At 52.7% G+C, this 20,781-nt stretch overlaps 2 protein-coding genes across 2 annotated transcripts in view; both read left to right on the top strand.

The window, feature by feature from the left end:
- The window catches only part of IGDCC4 (immunoglobulin superfamily DCC subclass member 4), a 39,070-nt gene extending 32,545 nt beyond the window's left edge, over nucleotides 1-6,525 (top strand). The window contains exons 16-20 of the mRNA XM_069595408.1: nucleotides 84-221; nucleotides 1,348-1,453; nucleotides 2,002-2,230; nucleotides 2,960-3,121; nucleotides 3,643-6,525. Coding sequence (XP_069451509.1) covers nucleotides 84-221; nucleotides 1,348-1,453; nucleotides 2,002-2,230; nucleotides 2,960-3,121; nucleotides 3,643-4,056 — 1,049 coding nt within the window. The 3' untranslated portion in view covers nucleotides 4,057-6,525. The remainder of the gene's footprint in view (nucleotides 1-83; nucleotides 222-1,347; nucleotides 1,454-2,001; nucleotides 2,231-2,959; nucleotides 3,122-3,642) is intronic.
- Nucleotides 6,526-9,748: 3,223 nt separating this feature from the next.
- The window catches only part of IGDCC3 (immunoglobulin superfamily DCC subclass member 3), a 43,272-nt gene continuing 32,239 nt past the window's right edge, over nucleotides 9,749-20,781 (top strand). The window contains exons 1-2 of the mRNA XM_069595409.1: nucleotides 9,749-10,179; nucleotides 12,845-13,150. Coding sequence (XP_069451510.1) covers nucleotides 10,089-10,179; nucleotides 12,845-13,150 — 397 coding nt within the window. The 5' untranslated portion in view covers nucleotides 9,749-10,088. The remainder of the gene's footprint in view (nucleotides 10,180-12,844; nucleotides 13,151-20,781) is intronic.

Below are 20,781 nucleotides of genomic sequence, written 5' to 3'. Positions count from 1 at the left end.
CAGGGCCACTTCCCAGCCCAGCCCTGCAGGCCACCCCCACCCGGGTCACCAACCCTGCTCTCCTTGGCTCCCCCGCCCCCCAGGAAACATCTTCAGTGCTGAGGTCCACGGCCTCGAGAGCGACACTAGGTACTTCTTCAAGATGGGAGCACGCACAGAGGTGGGGCCTGGGCCCTTCTCTGGCCTGCAGGATGTGATTACTCTCCAGGAGAAGCTCTCAGGTAAGAGGTGGAAAGGGAGGAAGGGGTGGGCTCCATCCTGGGGCAGCCCAAGCTCTCCAGAGGCCCCCAGAGCTGGCTTCTAATCCTGAAGTCATCTCCTCCAAGGCCTTGCGTTCAGGCACATGTTGTTGGACAGCTGCCCTCTCTATTTGGTGTGAAAGTGTTAGTTGCTCAGTCATGTCCGACTTTTTGTAACGTCATGGACTGTAGGCTCCTCTGTCCATGGAATCCTCCAGGCAAGAGTACTGGAGTGGCTAGCCATTCCCTTCTCCAGGGGATCTTCTTGACCCAGGGACTGAACCCAGCACTTCTGCATTATAGGCGATTCTTTACCGTCTGAACCACCAGGGAAGCCTGGTGTGGAGAGGACAAATTTGAAGGGGAAATAGGTGAGGTTCAGTGGTAATTCAGTCGAAAGGTCTGATTTGTGGGGGACTGACTTGGTTTCTTTGGGAGCATACTTTCACTGGAGAACTGGCTTGAAGAGGCGATGAGCTTTGTATGGTGGAGGTCTCAGGCCATGAGACTGTCTACACCGTAATTTGCAGGGCCCAGTGTGAAAGGAAAATGTGGGACCCCTTATTAAAAAATGAAGAAGACAGACTTCCCTGGCAGTCTAGTGGTTAAGACTCCACACTCGCTCTGGAGGGGGCATGGGTTCGATCCCTGGTCAGGGAACTAAGATCCCAAATGCCGCACAGCAACCACAAAAGAAAAAAATATCCTGTGTGCCACAGCTAAGACCTAGCATAGCCAAATAAATACATTTTTTTTTAAATGGGCAAGAATTTCAAGGTGGTGACAGCAGAGCATTAAACCAAGCCCAGAGCCCTTCTAAACATGGGCCACGTGCCACTGCACGTGTTACACACCTGTGAAACCAGCCCTGTTAGGCAGGCAAGAGGCATGTTTCACTGTCCAATGGGGCTGACAGTTGGAGAGAGAGGTAGTGGTGGTCCCTGTGAATCTGTGGAGCCCTCTGATCCTTGCATCAGAGATTTCACGTGTCCAAAGGAAGAGACTCAGGCCAGTGGCCTCCAGAGGAAGCCCCAGGATGTCCTGGCCTATGAGCCTCGGGTTTTCTCCTGTCCTTGATCTGTTCCCTTCCCTCCCTCTCCCCTGCCAGACTCTTTGGATGTGCACTCAGTCACGGGCATCATCGTGGGCGTCTGCCTGGGCCTCCTCTGCCTCCTGGCCTGCATGTGTGCTGGCCTGCGCCGCAGCCCCCACAGGTGGGTGGAAGGACCAGTCTGACCGCAGAGAGGAGCACCTTCCTCTGCAGAGAAGAGAGAGCAGGGAAAGTGGCTGTGACTTGCTCTAGCGCCTCCTGGGGGCCCCATTTAAGTTGTCTGGGATGAATGGGTTGGGGTGAGGTCCTCCTGAGCATGCGGAGCGGAGTGGGTTTAGGGACGCCCCCAGCGTATCCCCTCAGTAAGGGCTGGCATAGCATAGCTGCCTCTCTCCTGCTTCCTTGCTGGTGGTTGTTAGTCGCTCAGTCGTGTCTAACTCTTTGTGATCTCATGGACTCCTTGGTAGCTGCTAGCGTCTTGCAAAGAGGGCCCCCAAATCTCCAGATGCCCAGAGCCCGAGGAGGAAGGATCTCAGTGCAGTGTGACAGCTGTTGTGAACAGTCATAGAATTTCTTATCCATTGCACAGACGGTGAAATTAAGTCTCAGAGATGGGTAGGAACCTGCCCAGGGACATAGGCTGGACTAATCCCAATCCCAGCCCTGCCCCTCTCTTTGACCACACTGTCTGTTCCCCATCTTCCCTTCCAGAGAAGCCCTCCCAGGGCTGTCCTCCTCGGCCACTGCTGGGAACCCCGCACTGTACTCCCGAGCCCGCCTGGCCCCCCCCAGCCCCCCAGCTGTCCATGAACTGGAGTCCCTTGTGCACCCTCGTCCCCAGGACTGGTCCCCACCGCCCTCCGACATCGAGGACAGGGCTGAAGTGCACAGCCTTATGGGTGGTGGCGCTTCTGCCGCCCGGGGTCACTCCAAGAGAAAGGTGAGCCTGGAGCCGGGGAGGTCCGAGCCCCACACAGTGGTTCATTCCCAAATAGGACACTAGGGGGCGCGAGAGCACGCTGTGCGACGCTGTGAGAGGCCCGCTCCCCCCTCCCCTCCCTGGACCAGCTGCAGAAGAAAAGGCTCTCCCTCCTCTTTGAAAGGGTTGGCAAGGCAGGGAAGCAGATGGGCCTCCATCTCTGGCAGAATAGGTCAGCCTGGTTCTCAGGAAGGAGGGGAGAGCCCCCGAGGGGCTGTTGGCGGGTGACTCAAGGTGGCCAGAACACACCTCGTGCTGGGAGCTGGGGAGAGCGCTAAGACCCAGTTCTCCCCAGCGTGGGGGAAGGAGGCTGGTCCGGTAGGCTGTGGCCAGGTAGGACAGGGACCCAGATGAGGTGCGTCCCCACAGGGAGGGTCCTGTTCATGCTGGCAGTGCTGGCTCGTCCTGCATTCTCTGACCAGCCAGCTCGAACCCCTGAGTCCTTTCTCACCCTCTCCCTGCCTCTGTGGTGAAGGAGACCTTGCCTGGCTCAGAAACTCCTGGACTGTTCTGCAGGAGCATCTTTCTACCCTCAAATCCACCCCCAGACTCTCAGCCCATTCTGTGCCTGTCCCCACTGCCTTGGGGAGGGAAGTAGAAAGGGGGCCAAGAGTCTGTGGAGGGGGCTCCAGCCGTTTCCTGGGTATATCCCCAGCCAAGCCCTCAGCTCCTGCTTCTTTCCCTGTGCAGATCTCCTGGGCTCAGCCCGGTGGGCCCAGCTGGGCAGGTTCCTGGGCAGGCTGTGAGCTGCCCCAGGCAGGCCCCATGCCCTCTCTGACTCGGGCCCTGCTGCCCCCTGCTGGAACTGGGCAGACACTGCTGCTGCAGGCTCTGGTGTACGAGGCCATAAAGGTCAGTGTCCTGGAAAGAAAGGGGGAGGGAAGGAGAGAAGCTCCCATGCTTGGTAAGAGCAAGTAGTGAATCCTCTGGAGACCCCCTGGTGGTAACATCCCCGGGGGTAAAAGTCGAGCCTGGAGACCCCCGGAGCCTCTAAAGGTGAGTGGGTGGAGGGCAGGCCAGTGTTTGGGAAGACAGTCCCTCCTCGAGCTAGGCAGAAGTGGGCCACTGCAGAATTCCCACGGATCTGAGGGTGCACCAGTCTGACTGCATTCAGCCCTTCTTCGTGTTCACGGACCCCTGCCTGTATCTGGTATTTCTGAAATTCTGTGACAAGGGCAAATCGTAGTGTTTCCCTGCCTTCCCCTGGATCTGATCATCTCCTAGAGGACAGTCACTGTTCTTCCCTTACCAACTCCCGCATGATATATAAAGGGCTCTAGGCTGGGGGTCAGCCTCTCTCCACCCCGAGAGTGACAGTCATTCTTCTGACGGTCACGCTCAGTGACGGTTTTTGTGTTCTCTGCTCTGACCAGGGCAACGGGAGGAAGAAGCCTCCCCCAGCCTGCAGGAACCAGGTGGAGGCCGAAGTCATCGTCCACTCTGACTTTAGTGCATCCAATGGGACCCCTGACCTCCACCTCCAAGACCTGGAGCCTGAAGATTCCTTGCCTTCAGAGGCTCCTGACCTCACTTCAAGTGTTGTGGATCTCGGTCAAGGGGAAGACTGGCTGGACCGGGAGCCAGGAGGGTGTGAGCAAGCAGCCCCTGGGCCAGACAGACTCACCTGCCTGCCAGAGGCAGCCAACGATACTTGCCCCTACTCGGACCTCCAGTCCAGTGAGGCTCTGGAGGAGGCCCCTGGGAACAACTGCCAGCCAAAGGCCCCCTGCCCTCCAGGAGCCAGCCCAAGCCTGCCCAAAGCCCCAGTCCCGTCCTCCTCTACTTAGCTCCCCTAGAGGGCACCGTTTGGGACAGGCTGGTTTGGATCATGCGACATGTGTGTGGCTACACGTGTACTCGTCTCTGCCTGCAAGTCCTCAAGCCACTTGGAGCCTCCTGGGGTGCTTTGGCTCGGGGAGAGGAAGGATTGGATTATTCACTCCCCCATACTCTGTGACACATGTGACGCACAGTTACATGTGATGTGCACATGTGTGGAGCACATGTGTGTGTGCTGGTTGGTGAGCTGGGGAGCTCTGGGCCAGGCAGTGCTCACTGTGGCCTAATTGATCCTCCAGGTCAGGACACTGCTCCAGAGTGGTCTGTCCCCAGCCCTGCGGGCCCTACTCTGTCACCCAGCCTTTTATTACACACTCTGAGAGTGTCTCCAATGCCTTGTCTGACAAAGACAGCCCCGGCCCACTTTCCGGTTGGGCTGGGCTGAGTGCAAGTAGGCTCTGAATGCCTGACACTTCAGTTGCATCACCTCCCATCTGCCATGTGCCCCGAGCCCAAATTGAGAGGGTGTCTCCAGCTCCCCTCAGAGCGAGTCTGCACCTAATTTTGTAATTGGGGAAGTGCCTGCTTTTGAAAATCTGCTTTCTCTTGCTCTTCCTTCTCTCCTCCCCCTCACTCCTCTAAGGTCTTGTTTCTCTGTGCCCCTGTGCTCCGGGGCTCTGTCCTCTCCTCTCAGGGGCTTCTGTCTGTCCCTGCTGTCTCTCTCTCGCCTCTCCCACACTGTGTCATGTGGCTCGCTTGCCTGGGTTCAGTCTCAGCACCCTTCCCTCACAACACGACTACCTCATGTCTGTTTGGGGCCGTGATGGGACTCCTGTGTCCGCCGTCCACTTCAGCCATCATCCTCCTGCCCCTGCTTCTCTGTGCCTCTGTAGACCCCATCCCTAGGCAGACTGCACACCCCCAGTGTGGGTTGGGAGAGGACTTTTCAGCTTCCCTTGCATCTTTCTCCCTGGGATTGAGACTGGAGGGTTCTCCTTAGAGAGGATAAATGCAAGTCATCCTTGAAGGTTTTGAGACAAGGAAGGGGGAACATGACCCAGAGGCTTGGGATACAATTATTCCCTCCCTTCCATGCGGTAAGTCTGGTTTGCTGGACAGAGGCGTTTGAGGCACCTTCCTTCCCAGCTGGAGCTTGAAAGGGAGAACAGGGTGGGAATTAGGGGCTGGGCAGCCCCTTCGCTTCCCACTCTGTGCACCTTGTCCAGGAACTGACAGGGTGGGGCTGGGAGGAATCTCATCCTCTAGGGTGCTGGAAGTAGGGTCTTCGCACAGGACAAGGGTGATGGGCTCATCTCATTTTGCTCTTTCTTTAAATTCAGTCCTGAAGTCATTTTCTGTTGACCCCCCCACACAGGGACAAGCCTGACTTGTTTCATTTATTTGATTTTGCACCTCAGCCTCTCAGAGGACCATTTAGGACTTGGTCTCTTCTCCCTGAATTCACCTTTTTTTTTCACAGAGCAGCAAGCACATCAAGGGTTAACTCTGGCTTCTGAGCCAAATTAGAAATAACCAGTCTATCTTTCCTTTTTTTTTTAATGGTGAAATGTCTCTCCGTGGAGTTGCAGCTTCCTCAGACCCTTTCAGCATCTGTGTTTATTACCCTCGGGTGTCACTCAGGTTTGACACCCGCACCTACGTTTCCTCCTCCTCCCCCTTCAGGCAGCCTATGATAACACTAAAGATTATTAATGTTGGTTTTGTATCTCGTTAAGGACAGAACTGTCATTTGTACTGTTTCTGTAGCATTCAGCATTGCTGTGGCTAACACTACTGTATATGTTTCATCAGTGCTCTGAAGGTCAAAAGCCTCATTTTATTTGGCTGCTTTGATTTTTTTCTTTTTTTTCCTAAAGGGGGGAAAAAAAAAAAAAACTGTCCTGAATTAAATAGCTGTTTTAACAGTAGGCTCTTAGCATTACACCACATAGTCATTTTTCATGTTCTTGTTTAACAGGCACTGAGGTTCTGGTTTAAATTAAATAGCTGCAAATGAGACAATTTATAACCCATTAGGTTGGGTGGAAAATTGTTTCTCAAAAGCAAATAAGTAATAAATCTGGTATCTGCCTATAACTCACAGTTGATAAGAACATGGCCATTACTCACTAGCATTATATATGATTTGGGCTCTGGGTAATTTGGAAGTGTTAGGTTTGTGTCTTTGTAGCAGTATTTTTATTAGAAAAGAGTCCATTGGCCTTTTACAGGGTATTAATCCTTTTGTCACCTACCATGGATGCCTTATGGTTTTTGAGTCTCATTTAAAAACCTTTTCTTGATGCATGACAAGTATAATCGGTACCTGCTCATTTATTTGTCTGTAGTTTTGCTGTATTATTTAATTATTTTTCCAGCATTTTTTCTCCTTACAATTATGATATTCTTTAGTGTTAAGCCAATGCATTGATCATATATCTGTCCCTGTAATGAATTAATAAACTATTTTCCAAAAATGTTCTTGTTTTTAGAACCAAGTGACTAGAATTTCTTCAGCCTTTCTGCCCTAAAGAATGTATTTCTTACCAGGATGGGAAATGTTGAGTTTTGAGCAGAAGAGCAGGTGGTTAAAAGAAAGAACTGGACTTTCTCTGAAGAAGAGGGAACCTTTGTACACTGTTGATGGGAGTGTAAATTGGTGCAGTCCCTGTGGCAAACAGTATGGAGGTTTCTCAAAAAACTAAAAATGGAACCACCATATGACCCAGCATTTCAACTCCTGGGTATGTAACATAACAAAAACACTAATTTGAGAAGATATGTGCATGTCAATGTTTACAGCAGCATTATTCACAATTGCCAAGATATGGAAGCATCCTAAATGTTCATCAACAGATGAGTGGAGAAAGACAATGTGGTATGGTTAAGCAATGAAATACTGCTGCTGCTGCTGCTGCTAAGTCACTTCAGTCATGTCCTACTCTGTGCAACCCTATAGACGGCAGCCCACCAGGCTCTCCCTGGGATTCTCCAGGCAAGAATACTGGAGTGGGTTGCCATTTCCTTTTCCAATGCATGAAAGTGAAAAGTCAAAGTGAAGTCGCTCAGTCGTGTCCAACTCTTAGCAACCCCAGGGACTGCAGCCTTCCAGGCCCCTCTGTCCATGGGATTTTCCAGGCAAGAGTACTGGAGTGGGGTGCCATCGCCTTTGCCAATGAAATACTACTCAGCCATAAAAGAGAATGAAGTTTTGCTACTTGCAACAACATGGATGGAATTGGAGGTTATCATGCCGAGTGAAATAAGTTAAATACTCTATTACTTATATGTGGAATCTAAAAAATACAACAAACTAGTGAATATAACAAAAAAGAAGCAGACTCAGAGAGAAAACAAGCTAGTGGTTACCGTGGGGAGAGGGGAAGGAGCAAGATAGGGTAGGTCCATACTACTATATATAAAATAAGCTCCATGGATATGTTGTGAAATACAGGGAATAGAGCCAGAATTTTGTAACTGTAAATGGAGTATGACCTTTAAAATTATGAATCACTATTGTACACTTGTAACTTATATAATATTGTACATCAACTATATTTCAATAAAGTAGGTTACTCAGACTCCTAGGATAGGAACTACTCCCCCCACCTCAAAAAAGGAACTGAACCATCTCCCTCCCTCAACAGGCACTTAGAAAAAACACCTGAACTTAGGAAAGATGCTTTCTTTGATGGCATTCTTTTAGGCTCTTCAAGGATCTCTTTTCATCTGGACACACATTTTTTTTAACTTTGTCAGATGCAAGGGAGGAGTGAACCACCAAACTCCAGAGATTGGGTTCAACAAATCTTCTTTGTATAAATCTGGTTTCCAAAATGGCCCGTGATGCCCATTCACACATATGGGTGCAGTGCCTATGAGCTCAGAGACCCACACATGCACTCTCACCTTCACAATCATGCTGGTGTCCATTAACTCAAACCTAGGCACAACAGTCATACACCAGACTCCACGCTTACACCCCACACACATCTCAGGATTACAGTTGGCAACTGCTCTGCTAGGATCTTTATAGTGCCTGGACTATGGGTGTTTTTCTACTGCTGGGAACCAAGAACCAGAGGCCTTCCTGGCCAGGACCACCCCCAAAGTGGCTGGAGAACCAGCCCTGAGTTAATTGACACATTGTAGGGGGAGATACTGCACATTTTGCATGCAGGAGAATATCCATTATTTGCATATCACTCTCAGACCAAGCGTTGTGATAAAGAAGAATTAAACACTTGTCAAAATGAATTTAAAATGACAGCAACTCAGGACACCAATTTGACCTCTCCTGAGTCTAGGACAAGCCAAGAAGGGGTTGTTGAGAATTCAAGCCCTGCAGGAGGGAGTTTCAGGCCTTTCGGCCCAGGGAAGGCCCCCACCCCTCTGTTTCCTATGGCCAATAGAGGCTCATCCTTCCTGCCCTTCCTTGTAAGGAAATTGGTTTGGTACTTCGGTGTGTTCCCTGACCCTGAATTTCTCCATTGCCTCCTACTGCTTGCTCATATGTCTCAAGTCCTGTTCATCTTCCAGTTGCTACTACAGAGTCCTTGGGCTGCACAAACCCCATCACTAGTAAACTTACCTGATTTCTGGAGGCCCTTTCTTTACCTATCTGCATCAGAGTTAGTTTTATATATGTTAACACTCCTGCTCTGCAATTCCACAGTTGGTATCAAAAGAGAGATGTAATTACTCCTCTGCCTGACCAATTCAATGCCAATAGCTGAGTAAGGCAGAGACTACTCTCTTTAAACCTCTTGCTCCTCGAACTTAGTAGATGCTCAGTAATTTTGATGGACTAGCACATCATGCTGAACTCAACAGAAGATCATTTAATAGCGAGTGGCCAAGACTGATGGTCTCTGCAGGCGAGCGTGGGGCTGTATCTCCTAAGAGGCATGCCTATCTCCCGTAACAATCCTTACCTGAGACTGATGTCATCTCCTTTTACCTTCCCTGACATGAAACATTGAGTCTTTGTGGCACAGAAGTGTTATTGGGAATGTTAACTTTCAGTGTGCTATTCCAGTTATCAGGTCATTTGTCATGACCTGTATCCTTTACATTTCCTTGAGAGTGAGCAGGGGAGACAGGATATCTTTATCTTTCAGATGAGCTCTGACAGTGACTGCCCGGGTTTGCTGAACTAACCAGCAGGGAGAAGTGGGGTCAGAACCCGGGTTACTTTAGCGTTCTCTTTGTCCTGTTAGGTCTGCTCTCTCAGGGCCCTGGACCAAGCCGCCTTCCCACTCTTCCTCCCTCCTGTCCACCCAAGCGCCACAACTCTTCAGTCTAAAGAGGCCAACCTTGCAGCTAAACGTCCTAACCTTTGGGTGGAAGAACCAGAAACCCATGGAAAACCGAATCTTTAACAACTTTGTGCAGCTTTTAGGGAATTATCTCGACAATACAGACTTGGACACGGTGCAGAAGGGCGCAGCAGAAAGAGTGGGTAGGAGAGAATCCGGCAGCTTTGCGTGTTTCTCCGCAACGCGGTCCTACTCCGCAGTCCACTGGGTTTCCACTCCCCCAGCCCCCCAAGTTCGGAGCTGGCCCGCAGGGAGGGGTCCGGGGCTGCAGCTCTGGATGGCGCCCGCCGCTCCGGCCCCAGTTCAAAGCGCAGGGGGCGCGTCCGCCGCGCAGCCGGGAATGTCCGGCCGCTTAAAGCGCTCGCCGGCTCTTTTGTTCCCCAGACCCGGCCTCCGGGGAGAAGGGGCTGGGGGAGGGGACCGGGAGGGGAAGGAAGAGGGGCGGCGGGCGGCGGGAGGGCGGGGCGGGTGGTGAGAGTGCGGAGCGCGCACCCCGGGCGAGGCTGACAGATCGCCCGGGTGGGTGCAAGATGGCGCAAGCGGCCGCGCTCGCCCTGCGCCCCCGGAGCTCCTAGGCAGGCATGTGGCCCCAGCCCCCGGCCGCCCGGGCTCGGCCCCGGCCGGAGCCCCGGCCCCGGCCCCGGCGCCGGCCCCGCGGGACACTGTGAGCCGCGAGAGGCCCCAGAGCCGCGCGTCGCCGATCCGAGCGGACCGCGAGCCCCATGGCTGCCTCGCGCGCCGCGCCCCCGCGCCGCCGGCCCCGGCTCCTGCTGCCGCTGCTGCCGCTGCTGCTGTTGCCTGCGCCAAGCGACGGTGAGCTAGGGCGCCCGCGGTGCGGCTGCTGGGGCCCGAGCCCCGGAAGGCGCGAGAAGGGAGTGAGCGGGCGCGGGCGGCGGACCTGGGGAGAGCGGCGCGGACCTGCCGGCGGCCCGCGGGCTGGAGGGACTTGCCCCAGAAGGGGAGACGGGCGGGACGGGGAGGAGCCGCGGGAGAGGGCGCGGAGGCCCGGCTGCCGGGAGCGCGGAGCCAGGCGATGCTGAGGACGGACCCCCCAGATGAGAGCCTCACATTCAGTCCGCTGCGGCTCCAAGACTCGGTAGTGTCCGAGCCCGGACCAAGCGGCAAGGAGCGCGGCAAAGCAGGGGATCGGCGGGCAGGCTGGAGTTGGGGAGAGGGGGGAACAAGCCTTGGGAGACCGCAGGGCTGAGTCCGGTCCGAGGGGCGAGTTGGGGAGCGCGGAGCCCGAGGGTGGGCACCGAGTGGCCCGCGGTGGCCGAGGTTAGGAGACCGCCGACCCCGGGGGCGGAGTCCGGGACTGAGCGGGCTGAGATGGGTGAAGAGAGCGCGTTGCGGGTTTGGAGAGGGACTGGGACGCGGAGTGCGAGGGAGAGATCGAGGAAGAAAGAGGTCCCCGGCTGGCCGTGCGTGGGGAGGGGGAGACACCCTGCGAGCTGAGGAAAGGAAAGAGAAGCCGGCCGAGGGCGAGAGAGCGGCGGGGATGCCCACGTGCCCGCCCTGCCCCGGAGGGAGCACACGCAGAGCTTGGGGTCTGCGGGCTTCGCTGCCCGGAGCTCCGTCACCACCACCCTGTTCCCTCAGGGGCTGTAGCGGGCCCATTTCACGCGAGAGAGGTGAAAATCTAGTCGCTTCCCCTCCCACCCCAAGTTCTCAGCAGACACTCATCTGGGCAGTATTCTCTCCCCTCTTAGCTCCGGAGAAGCAGGGTGTCGCAAGCGCATCTAGTAGAAAGTTTATCCATCCCCCAGTTGCTATTAAAATACCGGGGTTGGGGTGCAGAGCCGAGGCAGCTGAAACGCAAGTCTTGGGAAGGATGGGAAGGGATCTGGAGGGGCGTGACCCTCAAATATCTTAAAATACGAATTACACTTCCCTGAAGGTGGGGGAAACGCCCCTCGCCGCAGCGCTCCTCCTTCTCCTTTCTCCCCCTCACTGCCCCGTCTCCCCGCAGCCAGGGAGCGCGCTGGCCCGTGAAGGGAGGGGCCCGCTCCGGGGTCACTAGTTGCCCAGAAATGCGGAGGGGGTCTGTGGCTGCCTTCTCAGCCCAGGTGGGTTCATTTCCCCAGGACTGAAGTTGTAACTGGTCTGGTAAGTTGCTCGCTGGAGAAGTTGGGGACTTGGCATCATGCCTGGGCTTGGAGCTCTCGTCCCTCCTCTCCCACTTCTGGTTCCCTGATCACCCTCATCTTCTCCCTTCTCTTCCTCCCCCTCGTCTTCCCCTTTTCCAGTTCCTTTCTCTTCTGCAGGAGTGAAGAGGTTGCTGGGAGAAAGGTTCTAGGAGCCGCCTTCTTTCTGAATTTTGAGAAATCGGAGTAGATGTTTGGTATCCCTCATCCTCTTTATGACAAAGGCAAAACAAACGGAACTGCCAAACCCCAGAGCATCCTAGGGGTGGGCCAGTGGAGCTGGACCATAACCTGGCCTGTACCCAGTCCTAGACCCACACACCCTTCTCCCTGTTCAGATGGTGTTGTCAGCAAAAAGAAGCAGCGATTTATTACTATCTCACTTTATGTTTGTTCAGAAATTTTAACTTTTCATAGTGCCTTTACGCCTGTAGATCATATTTAACATAGGGCTTCCCTGGGGGCTCAGTGGTAAAGAACCCACCTGCCAATGCAGGAGACATAAGAGACGTGGGTTTGATCCCAGGTTGGGAAGGTCCCCTAGAGGAGGGCATGGCAACCCTCTCCAGGATTCTTGCTTGGAGAATTCCATGGACAGAGAAACCTGGTGGGCCACAGGTCATGGAGTTGCGAAGTTGGACTGAAGTGACTGAATGCCTGAAGTGACTTAGCACGTTACAAACGACACAAGCCATATTGTTGTTCCTTATTTAAACAGATGAGGATGGAAAAGCCAGGGCATATTGAATACTTTACCTGAGGTCACACTGTGAAAGTCTGTGCGGCTTCAGTGTTTAACCAGGTGGCCACAGAAGTGGCAGCAGCTATGCTGGAATCAGTCTTGCTTTTAGGTCCCAGACTTGTAACTATTAACTCTGAGGTCTCGGACAAGCTGCTTAACACCTCTGGGCTTCAGTTTCCTTTTCTGTAAAAGATATGAATAAAGACCTCGTGCCACAATTATAGAGTCCATGCACCACAATGATGATCTTGCATGCTGCAATGCAGCCAAGTAAAGAAATATTTTTAAAAACCATACAAATAAAAGAAAGGTGGTAGAAATAATATCCATCTCTCTGAGACGGTCTGTTGATTAAGTAACTGTACTACATGAGATGATATTCATAAGGCAGAAATTTCTATATATTAATAGAGATTCCAAGCATGAGATGACCCTTCATAATGCATACATTTCTATATATTAATAGAGACTAATTAATTTCGCAGAATGATGGGGATGGGACACTCAGATCCAGAGAACTTGGAAGCCCTGTGTTTTCGAGTTCATTCCACACTAACTTCTCCTTTTACTCTCTCTCCCCCTCCTGATGCAGGTCTTGGCCACTCTGCTGAACTGGCATTTGCTGTGGAGCCAAGCGATGATGTTGCAGTCCCTGGGCAGCCCATAATGCTGGGCTGCAAGGTAGAGGGGACTCCTCCAGTGCGAATCACCTGGAGGAAGAATGGGGTGGAGCTGGAGGACAGTACCCACTCCACTGTGCTGGCCAATGGATCCTTGATGATCCGCCACTTCCTGCTGGATGGAGGAGGCAGCCCTTCAGATGAGGGGGACTATGAGTGTGTGGCTCAGAACCGCTTTGGGCTGGTGGTCAGTCGGAAGGCTCGAATCCAGGCTGCAAGTAAGTGGGTGCCCTTACTTTTTTTCCCCCAGGTCATGGAGGGATAAAGGGAGCAGTTCCATCTTATGTAGCTTCTGGAGAACTGTTTCAGCATGGGTCAGTTGAGAGGAGCATAGCAGCAATTTGCAGTGGTGGAATTATATCATTTACTCATTTAACTGACTGGAATGCAATTTGACAAGAATGTAGCCAAACACTCTTGTAGGAAAAGGGAGAGAGAAAGCCAGCTTTATTCAGCTCTTGGTTCAGTGTGTCTTAGCTTCCATATGCCTGTATATTATGAGCATCCCAGTCTTTTGAGCATGATTTTTGTGTTTAAAGATAAACTTTGGGGGTGATTTAAGAAGATTTTGAAGGGTAATTTTGATTACATGCAGTTATTAATTACGTGCTGACTTTCGAACCTTTGGGGTAGAATAAACCTCACTGTACCAGTGATAACATTCTGAAGCTTCACAATTTGCTTTACAAAAAATATGATAGAATAATTTCAGGGTTAACACAGTGATGATATTCCCCTCACTCACCTTCCTGCTGGTGTACTTTAAAAAAAAATTTCAGCTTTATTGAGGTGTAATTGATAATAAAATTATAAGATATTTAAAGCGTACATTATGATACACTTTACTTGATATTTGGTGTGCTTTTTTGATTGGGAGAGAAGAGGTGTTTCATCTCTAGAATTGTGCTTAGCTGATGGACCAGCAGTCATTGTGATGATGAAATTATGGTCGTGCTCTCCTGCTTTGTCCTGCCAAAAGTCTGCTGTTGCTGTTTAATCTGTGTACACTCATAGGTATTATCACATAAACCAAAATTATTTATGTATCTTGGGAAGGTGGCAAGCTATGAGGGTGGGAAGTCTGCTCACAGACTTCTGGTTCTTTCTTTCTTTTTTTTTTTTGGCTATGTTGCTCAGCATGTGGAGTCTTAGTTCCCTGACCAGGGATCAAACCTACATCTCCTGCATTAGAAGCAGGGAGTCTTAACCACTGGACTGCCAGGGAAGTCCCAAGAACCATTGCTTTTGAGAAAGGGTAAAAGTTTTGCCAAGTGGAAAATGTTCTGCATCCCATAATCTCTGTACTTCTGGGTGGTGTCCCTTAAAAAGGCTGCTTTAATTTTGGTTGGTAATCATTCAAATTAATGCTTATTAAACACTTGCTGCGTACTGGGCATCCTGCCCAGGTGCTCTATATGAATTATCTTATTTAGTCATTGTGTTGACACTGGAAGATAGGCAGTCATCATCCTCATTTTACAGATGAGAACTCTGAGACTTAGGGGGATTGGCGACCTTCTGGTGAGCAGAGAAGCCGGGACTGCAGCTTAGGTGTTCTGAATCCTGCAGCCTCCCACTTAACCCTTGTGGCACGCTGCCTCCTCCCTGTCTGATCACTGACCAATTTCTCCCTGGCTCCGAGGGCATTTGCACAGTTGCTCTGAATGGCTGGCGAGTGATGAATTGTTCCGAGGCAGGAGGCCTCTCCTTGGATTTAAGATGCCCCTTTGTTCTAAGGAAGGCTCTTCTAGGCCCCCATATGGAGCTCTCTGGGACGCGGCCCTGGACCTTGAGACGGAATCACTTCTGGCTCAGCAACCCCTCATCCTCCAGCCCTCCTGGCCGTGTAGGGGAGGCTGGTGCGTCTTCCGAGCAGATGGCTGGGTGTGAGGAGGGAAAGTGGGGACAGACAGTGGGGACCCAAGGAAGCTTGTTGGACAGAAGAGAAGAGACTTCTCAGGGAGCTCTCCCTGGCCTGCGTCAACTCCGAGGGCCTGATGGCTCCTGCATCACCAGCCTAGACTTCTGGGAGATAAATCCCCAGGTGTTTATATAGAGCTAATCGTAAATGTGCTTTTCTATAAATGGTAATACCTTCAAGATGTTCAGCCTCCTTAAACTCCTAACAGTATAAGCAGTTGAGCTGTGGGCTCTGGCTGCGGGGAGGGCCAGCGGGTGAGCTCGGCTTTGTTAAGCCTCTGGGGTCCTGGGGACAGCTGGGGATTTGCCTCCAAACCCTGGCAGTCTGATACGGGTTCTCTCCCCAGCAAGGCTTGTGGCCCCTCGGGGAAGGCTTGGACGGTTGGATCCCCTTTCCTCACGTCACAGGCTCATGTCCCTGTGAGGTTTTAGAAACCTCCAAAGCTGATTAGCCGCCTGGGTTCTCTCCTTTGGTAACAACGCCCTGCCCATGTGCCCACAGGCTGGGCAGATGTCGTATGACATAGGAGGAGGCCTTCTGAAAGGGTGTGAGGTGCCCTCCAGAGCCCCTGCTTCTCCTGCCTGCTCCACAGGGGCTGACGGGGCAGGAGGATGCTAAGCACCCCTCACAGACACACAATCCACCCAGCGCATCCGGTGAGGCAGGTCGGTGTGGGGCACCAGCCAGAGGCCGATGGCTGGGAACACCTCCTCTTCCATCCAGTGGGCCTGGATGCTGTCATTGAAAGATGGCCTGACCATGATGGACTAGACCTCAGGGCCATTCCTTGGGGGCTTCAGTAGCAAAGGTCTGCTGTTGGGGAAGAAGTGGCTCAGGGTCCTAGGAATACTCATGCTTCCAGCATGTCTGGTTTCTCTGCCTTGCTGTTCCATGTGGTTATAGCCTGGGGGCTGAAAATTGCGACACTTGTGAAGGAGGAGATCCTAAACAAGTTAACCTCTCCATGGCCCAGTGTCCTCACCTGTGAAATGTACATATAATCCTACTTTGTGGGATGGTGGTAAGGACTAGCACACTCCACGCTTTGCCTGGCACAGAGTTGGTACTCAGTAATGGAGTCAATCTTCTTTGCTTCTTTTAAAGGCTATTCCAGTCTTGTGGCTCAGCTGGTAAAGAATCTGCCTGCAATGTGGGAGACCTGGGTTCGATCCCCTTGGGAAGATCCCCTGGAGAAGGGAAAGGCCACCCATTCCAGTATTCTGGTCTGGAGAATTCCATGGATTGTACAGTCCATGGGGTCACAAAGAGCTGGACGTGACCGAGCAACTTTCACTCCCAGTGACATTGCCAGCAAAAGCAGACTCCTGAATCCACTCCCAGCCCCCAGCTTTCTCCCACACTGGGATTTAGTTAGGGAGTACTCCAGGAAAATCTCTCAGGGAGTGAATCTCGCACTTCAGAGGCGGAGTGCAACCTGTTCTGTTTTAACCCCTTCCTGGGAGGGTCTGGAGATTCTCCCAAGCCTCTGAGCATCCAGTGAAGCTTGGCTGCCCTGTGAGACCTTCTACCATCCCCCTGGAGAGGCTCCAGGAAGGGCATGTGGGACACCTGATCCAGTGGCAATAGGCAGTGACTCACACCTGTTGAGATCTGTGTGCCTGGATGACTCCAAAGAGGGATGGCCTGGCTACAAGGAGGGCAGATAAGTGGGGGCCCCACCCCCAGCTCCCCTCCACCCCCAGCTTCCCTCCACCCCCAGCCCTCCTCCACCCTCCTCCACCCCCAGGTCCCCTCCACCCCCAACTCTCCTCCACCCCCAGCCCCCCTCTACCCCCCTCCACCCCAAGGTCCCCTCCACCCAGCCCCTCTCCACCCCCAGCTCCCCTCTACCCCCAGGTCCCCTCCACACCCAACTCTCTTCCACCCCCAACTCCTCTCCACACCCCAGCCCCCCTCCACCCCCAGGTCCCCTCTACCCCATCAACTCCCCTCCACACCCCCAGCCCCCCTCCACACCCAGCCCCCCTCCACCCCCAACTCTCCTCCACCCCCAGCCCCCTCCACCCCCCTCCACCCCCAGGTCCTCTCCATCCCCAACTCCCCTCCACCCCTAGCTCCCCTCCATCCCCAGCCCACCTCCGGCAATACTCTTAGTTCCTGCCGCCCACTTTCTGGCCTCAGTTCCTGGTCTCGAGCCCTTTGGGAAACTGGAGTAAAGAGGTAGATGATCTGGAACACAGTTTGTCGGACTTTGCTGTGCCCATGATCTTGATAAAATTCAGATTTTGAGTCAGTGGGTCTAGGCCAAGGCCTGGGGGTCCTGCAGGTCTAAGGGATCCCTGGTGACGCCCACAGTGCTGGTCCACGGGTGTGAGAGGAGGGCCTCTCCCACATCATAGCTGCTAGTGTAGGGGCGTCTGTGGGCAGTACGGTGAGTCTGGAGAACATGGGCTTCAGGGTCATATCTGGGCAGGTTTGAACCCCAGCTCTGCCACTCAAGATGCCATGTCCTTAGCACAGTTACTTTCAACTCTTGAGTCAAATGAGTCTCTGCCTTCATTTGAAAAGAAAAAGAAAATGCATAATCCCGTCATCCTATCAGGGCTGTTGGGGAATCAAATGAGGTGATGGATGGAAAGTATCTGGCCCAGGGCTTGGCCTCTAGAAATGCTCATTAGGTATTATTGTTAGTATTAGGTTTGCTGTTGCTGTTGTTTAGTCGCTAAGTTGTGTCCGACTGTTTGCAACCCCATGGACTGTAGCCCTCCAGGCTCCTCTGTCCATGGGATTCTCCAGGCAAGAAGACTGGAGTGGGGTGCCGTTTCCCTCTCTAGGGGATCTTCCTGATCCAAGGATCATTGCCTCATCTCCTGCATTGGCAGGCAGATTCTTTACCCTGAGTCACCTGGGAAGCCCCTAGTGATAGGTATTGAGCGCTAATTTAGGATGAAGACAAGCCTGTTCCAACAGGTAGGATTCTCGAAGTGCCAGGATTGCCTCCCCCGTAGCCCGGAGCCATCCTGACTGGGCGTTCCCAACGATGGTTATGAGGGTAGGCTGTGGAGGGAAACAGATCCCTAGCTGGATGGACTTGGGTAAGTCACTGGAATCCCTGAGTCTCAGTTTCCTCATCTTTAAATTGGAGGAAATAACACTTGGCAAGGAGGAATGCTAGGAGGATCCCCCATGACAATACGTGTAAAGAACTTAGCACAGTGCAGGGCACATAGAAATGTTCCTTAGATACTGTTATTATTCTGGGGTGATAACAAAGGTGAGACGTGAAGTTCTAAGTTTCTTTAGATAAGGTGGTTCCAGGCGGGTCCCTGGTAGCCTGGACTCCTAGTAAGAGGCAGTGGGGTGTGGTGAGAGGGAAGGAAGTCCAGGTCTAATCCCCTGCTGTCTCCACCTTACTAAATTACCTGCTGCTCAGGCCGTCAGTCACCCGCTCCTGAAGTCTGAACCATTCACAGCCTGTCTGAGCGAGGGCAATTTCACCAGCTACTCTGAAATCTCTTCCAGCAGCAAGGTCCATGCCTGTGTGGATGTGGGGACAGGGTCTCAGCACAGATCTGTGGAGCCAGGTCTGGGTGGGCAGGTTGGGAAAACTATGGGCTGGAGCTGCTGAGTGGCACAGCTTGTGTGGTGGGCTCGGTATATTTAGGGGACTCCGGCAGTGCCTCAGTGTAGGGCAGCGAGTTGTGCAGGGAAGTGGTTCCTGGCACAGTGACTGGTGACCCTGGAGGTCTTTGTCACCTGGAGGCCTGGTGTGTGAAACCCAAGCTTTTTTCTCCTCTTTGAGGGACAGCTCAGCCAAAGTGGATGTTGTTCAGTCACTCAGTCATGTCCAACTCTTTGTGACCCCCTGGACTGCAGCACACCAGGCTTCTTTGTCCTTCACCATCTCCCAGAGCTTGCTCAAACTCATATCCATCGAGTCAGTGATGCCATCCAACCATCTCTTCCTCTGTCGTCCCCTTCTCCTCCTGCCGTCAGTCTTTCCCAGCATCAGGGTCTTTTCCAATGAGCTGGCTCTTTACATCAGTGGCCAACATATTGGAGTATCAGCTTTAGCATCAGTCCTTCCAAAGAATATTCAGGACTGATTTCCTTTAGGATTGACTGGTTTGATCTGCTTTCTGTCCGGGGACTCTCTCCAAAGTAACCCTGAGGAAATCTTACTTCTGCCCCTCACATGCTTCCACCTACCTGTTAGAGCAGAAAGCAGGTGCTACTGCTGAGGTGTCACCAGTGTGACGAGTGATGGGCATGCCAGGGCCTACTCTCACACCAGGTAGGTCACCCGTAAGTACGCCAGGGTGCAGAGGTAGGTGGAAATCAGTACTCCACAGCCTGACCTCTTCTGATGCTCTTGAGAAGCTGTGAGGCGTGGTGGAAAGGCCCTTGCCTGGACACTGGAGTCCTGTGTAACTCTAGGCAAGTCAGTCACCTTCTCTGGACTTTGTTTTTCTGATTGTAACATTGAGTTGTTGGACCAACGTTCATCTCTGTGCTGCGGTATTAAGGCTTCCTTTCCGTCCAGTTAGTCCTTGGACTGCCTGCCTTTCTGAGCCTTTTCCCAGTCTATTCTTGCCCCTGCTCGTCCCTTACCCGATCCCTCCCCAAAGACCACTTAATTCACTGTAATTTCTTCCTCGCCCTCCTAAGACGAGGAGTATTTGTGGTCTGTGGAATTCAGGCTCAGCCTTCCTCTCAGTGGGGGCTGCCTGCATTGTTAAGTAACTGTTTTGTGGCTGGATATTCCATCTGTTTCCTTAACTCGATTTTAAGCTCCTAAAGGGCTTCTCTCTCTTTTGTATCTCTCACGTCCTCTGCCTGTGGAGCCCGATAAAAACTAAATGAGTATGTGGCCTTGTAGGTGCAAAACTCCATCGCTCTCTGCTTCTCTTTGACTTTCCCTATTTCTCCCCACCTCGTAATTGATAGCATAGCTCAAAGGGACAGAAGCTGGTGAGTGGGGAATTTAACACACTAGGGGCAGAATCTTGGGGTGGCTGTGGCTGCGTGTTTTTCTCTGGAGGAGCTGAGACTCTCTTCCTCAGCAGATGGCGTGTGAATCAGAAACCACATTGCTTGGTAGCCCTCATGCCTGGGTCTTGGGGTCTCCCGCCTTGGACTGTATTCCCTGGCTGGATAAAGGCTGTGTCCCCAGGCCTGCTGGCCTCAACTGTAGTGGGAGGACCGCCCCTCGCCCCAGCAGCAGGACTTGAGTGTGGAAGTTACAAGCTTCTGGTTCCCACACCTTGGCTCCGCTGCCGCAGGCAGCCAGCTGGCCCCTTGAACACAATGTGCAGATCTTCTCTGTTCCCGTTCCCGGCATTGTCCATGGCCGGGCGCCTTGGCTGGGAATGCGGGCCGGTGAATAGCGGAGGCATTTGCAGCCTGCAAATGAAACAGGCCCCCAGCCCCCTTAGCCCCCCATTCCCTCCCCACCCCCAGGAGAAAGGACTTTTTCACTTCTGGTCTTCTTGTATTGCCTTCCCTTCGCCTCTCCAAAGTCCTTGCAGGCGTGTGTGTGTGTGTGTGTGTGTGTGTGTGTGTGTGTGTGTAAGAGACTTCACAGCAGCTTGAAGGCTGTTCAACACAGCCTTCAAAAAAACAAGTAGAATGGAACAGAAAGGCACCCAGGATGGAAAACCAAACAGCTCACTGCTGTCTTTGTTTAAACTGGACGGAGTGGTTCCAAAAATGTCTGCCTGTGTAACTAACCTATGGCTCCCTAAGATCTCTGGCCCTAGCCTTGTTGCAACAAGAAATGCAGAGGTCAGTGCTAGTGTTAAGTTGCTTCAGTTGTGTCTGACTCTTTGTGACCCCATGGACTGTAGCCCGCCAGGCTCCTTGTCCATGGGATTTACAGGGTGAGAATACCAGAGTGGGTTGCCATTTCCTTCTCCAGGGGATGTTCCCAACCCAGGGATCGAACCTGCATCTTCTACGTTGGCAGGC

This window comes from Ovis canadensis, chromosome 7 (genome assembly GCF_042477335.2).
Source record: "Ovis canadensis isolate MfBH-ARS-UI-01 breed Bighorn chromosome 7, ARS-UI_OviCan_v2, whole genome shotgun sequence".
Taxonomy (NCBI): Eukaryota; Metazoa; Chordata; class Mammalia; order Artiodactyla; family Bovidae; genus Ovis; species Ovis canadensis.
Note: the sequence above shows the minus strand (reverse complement) of the source record. Positions and strands in the feature narration are given on the sequence as shown.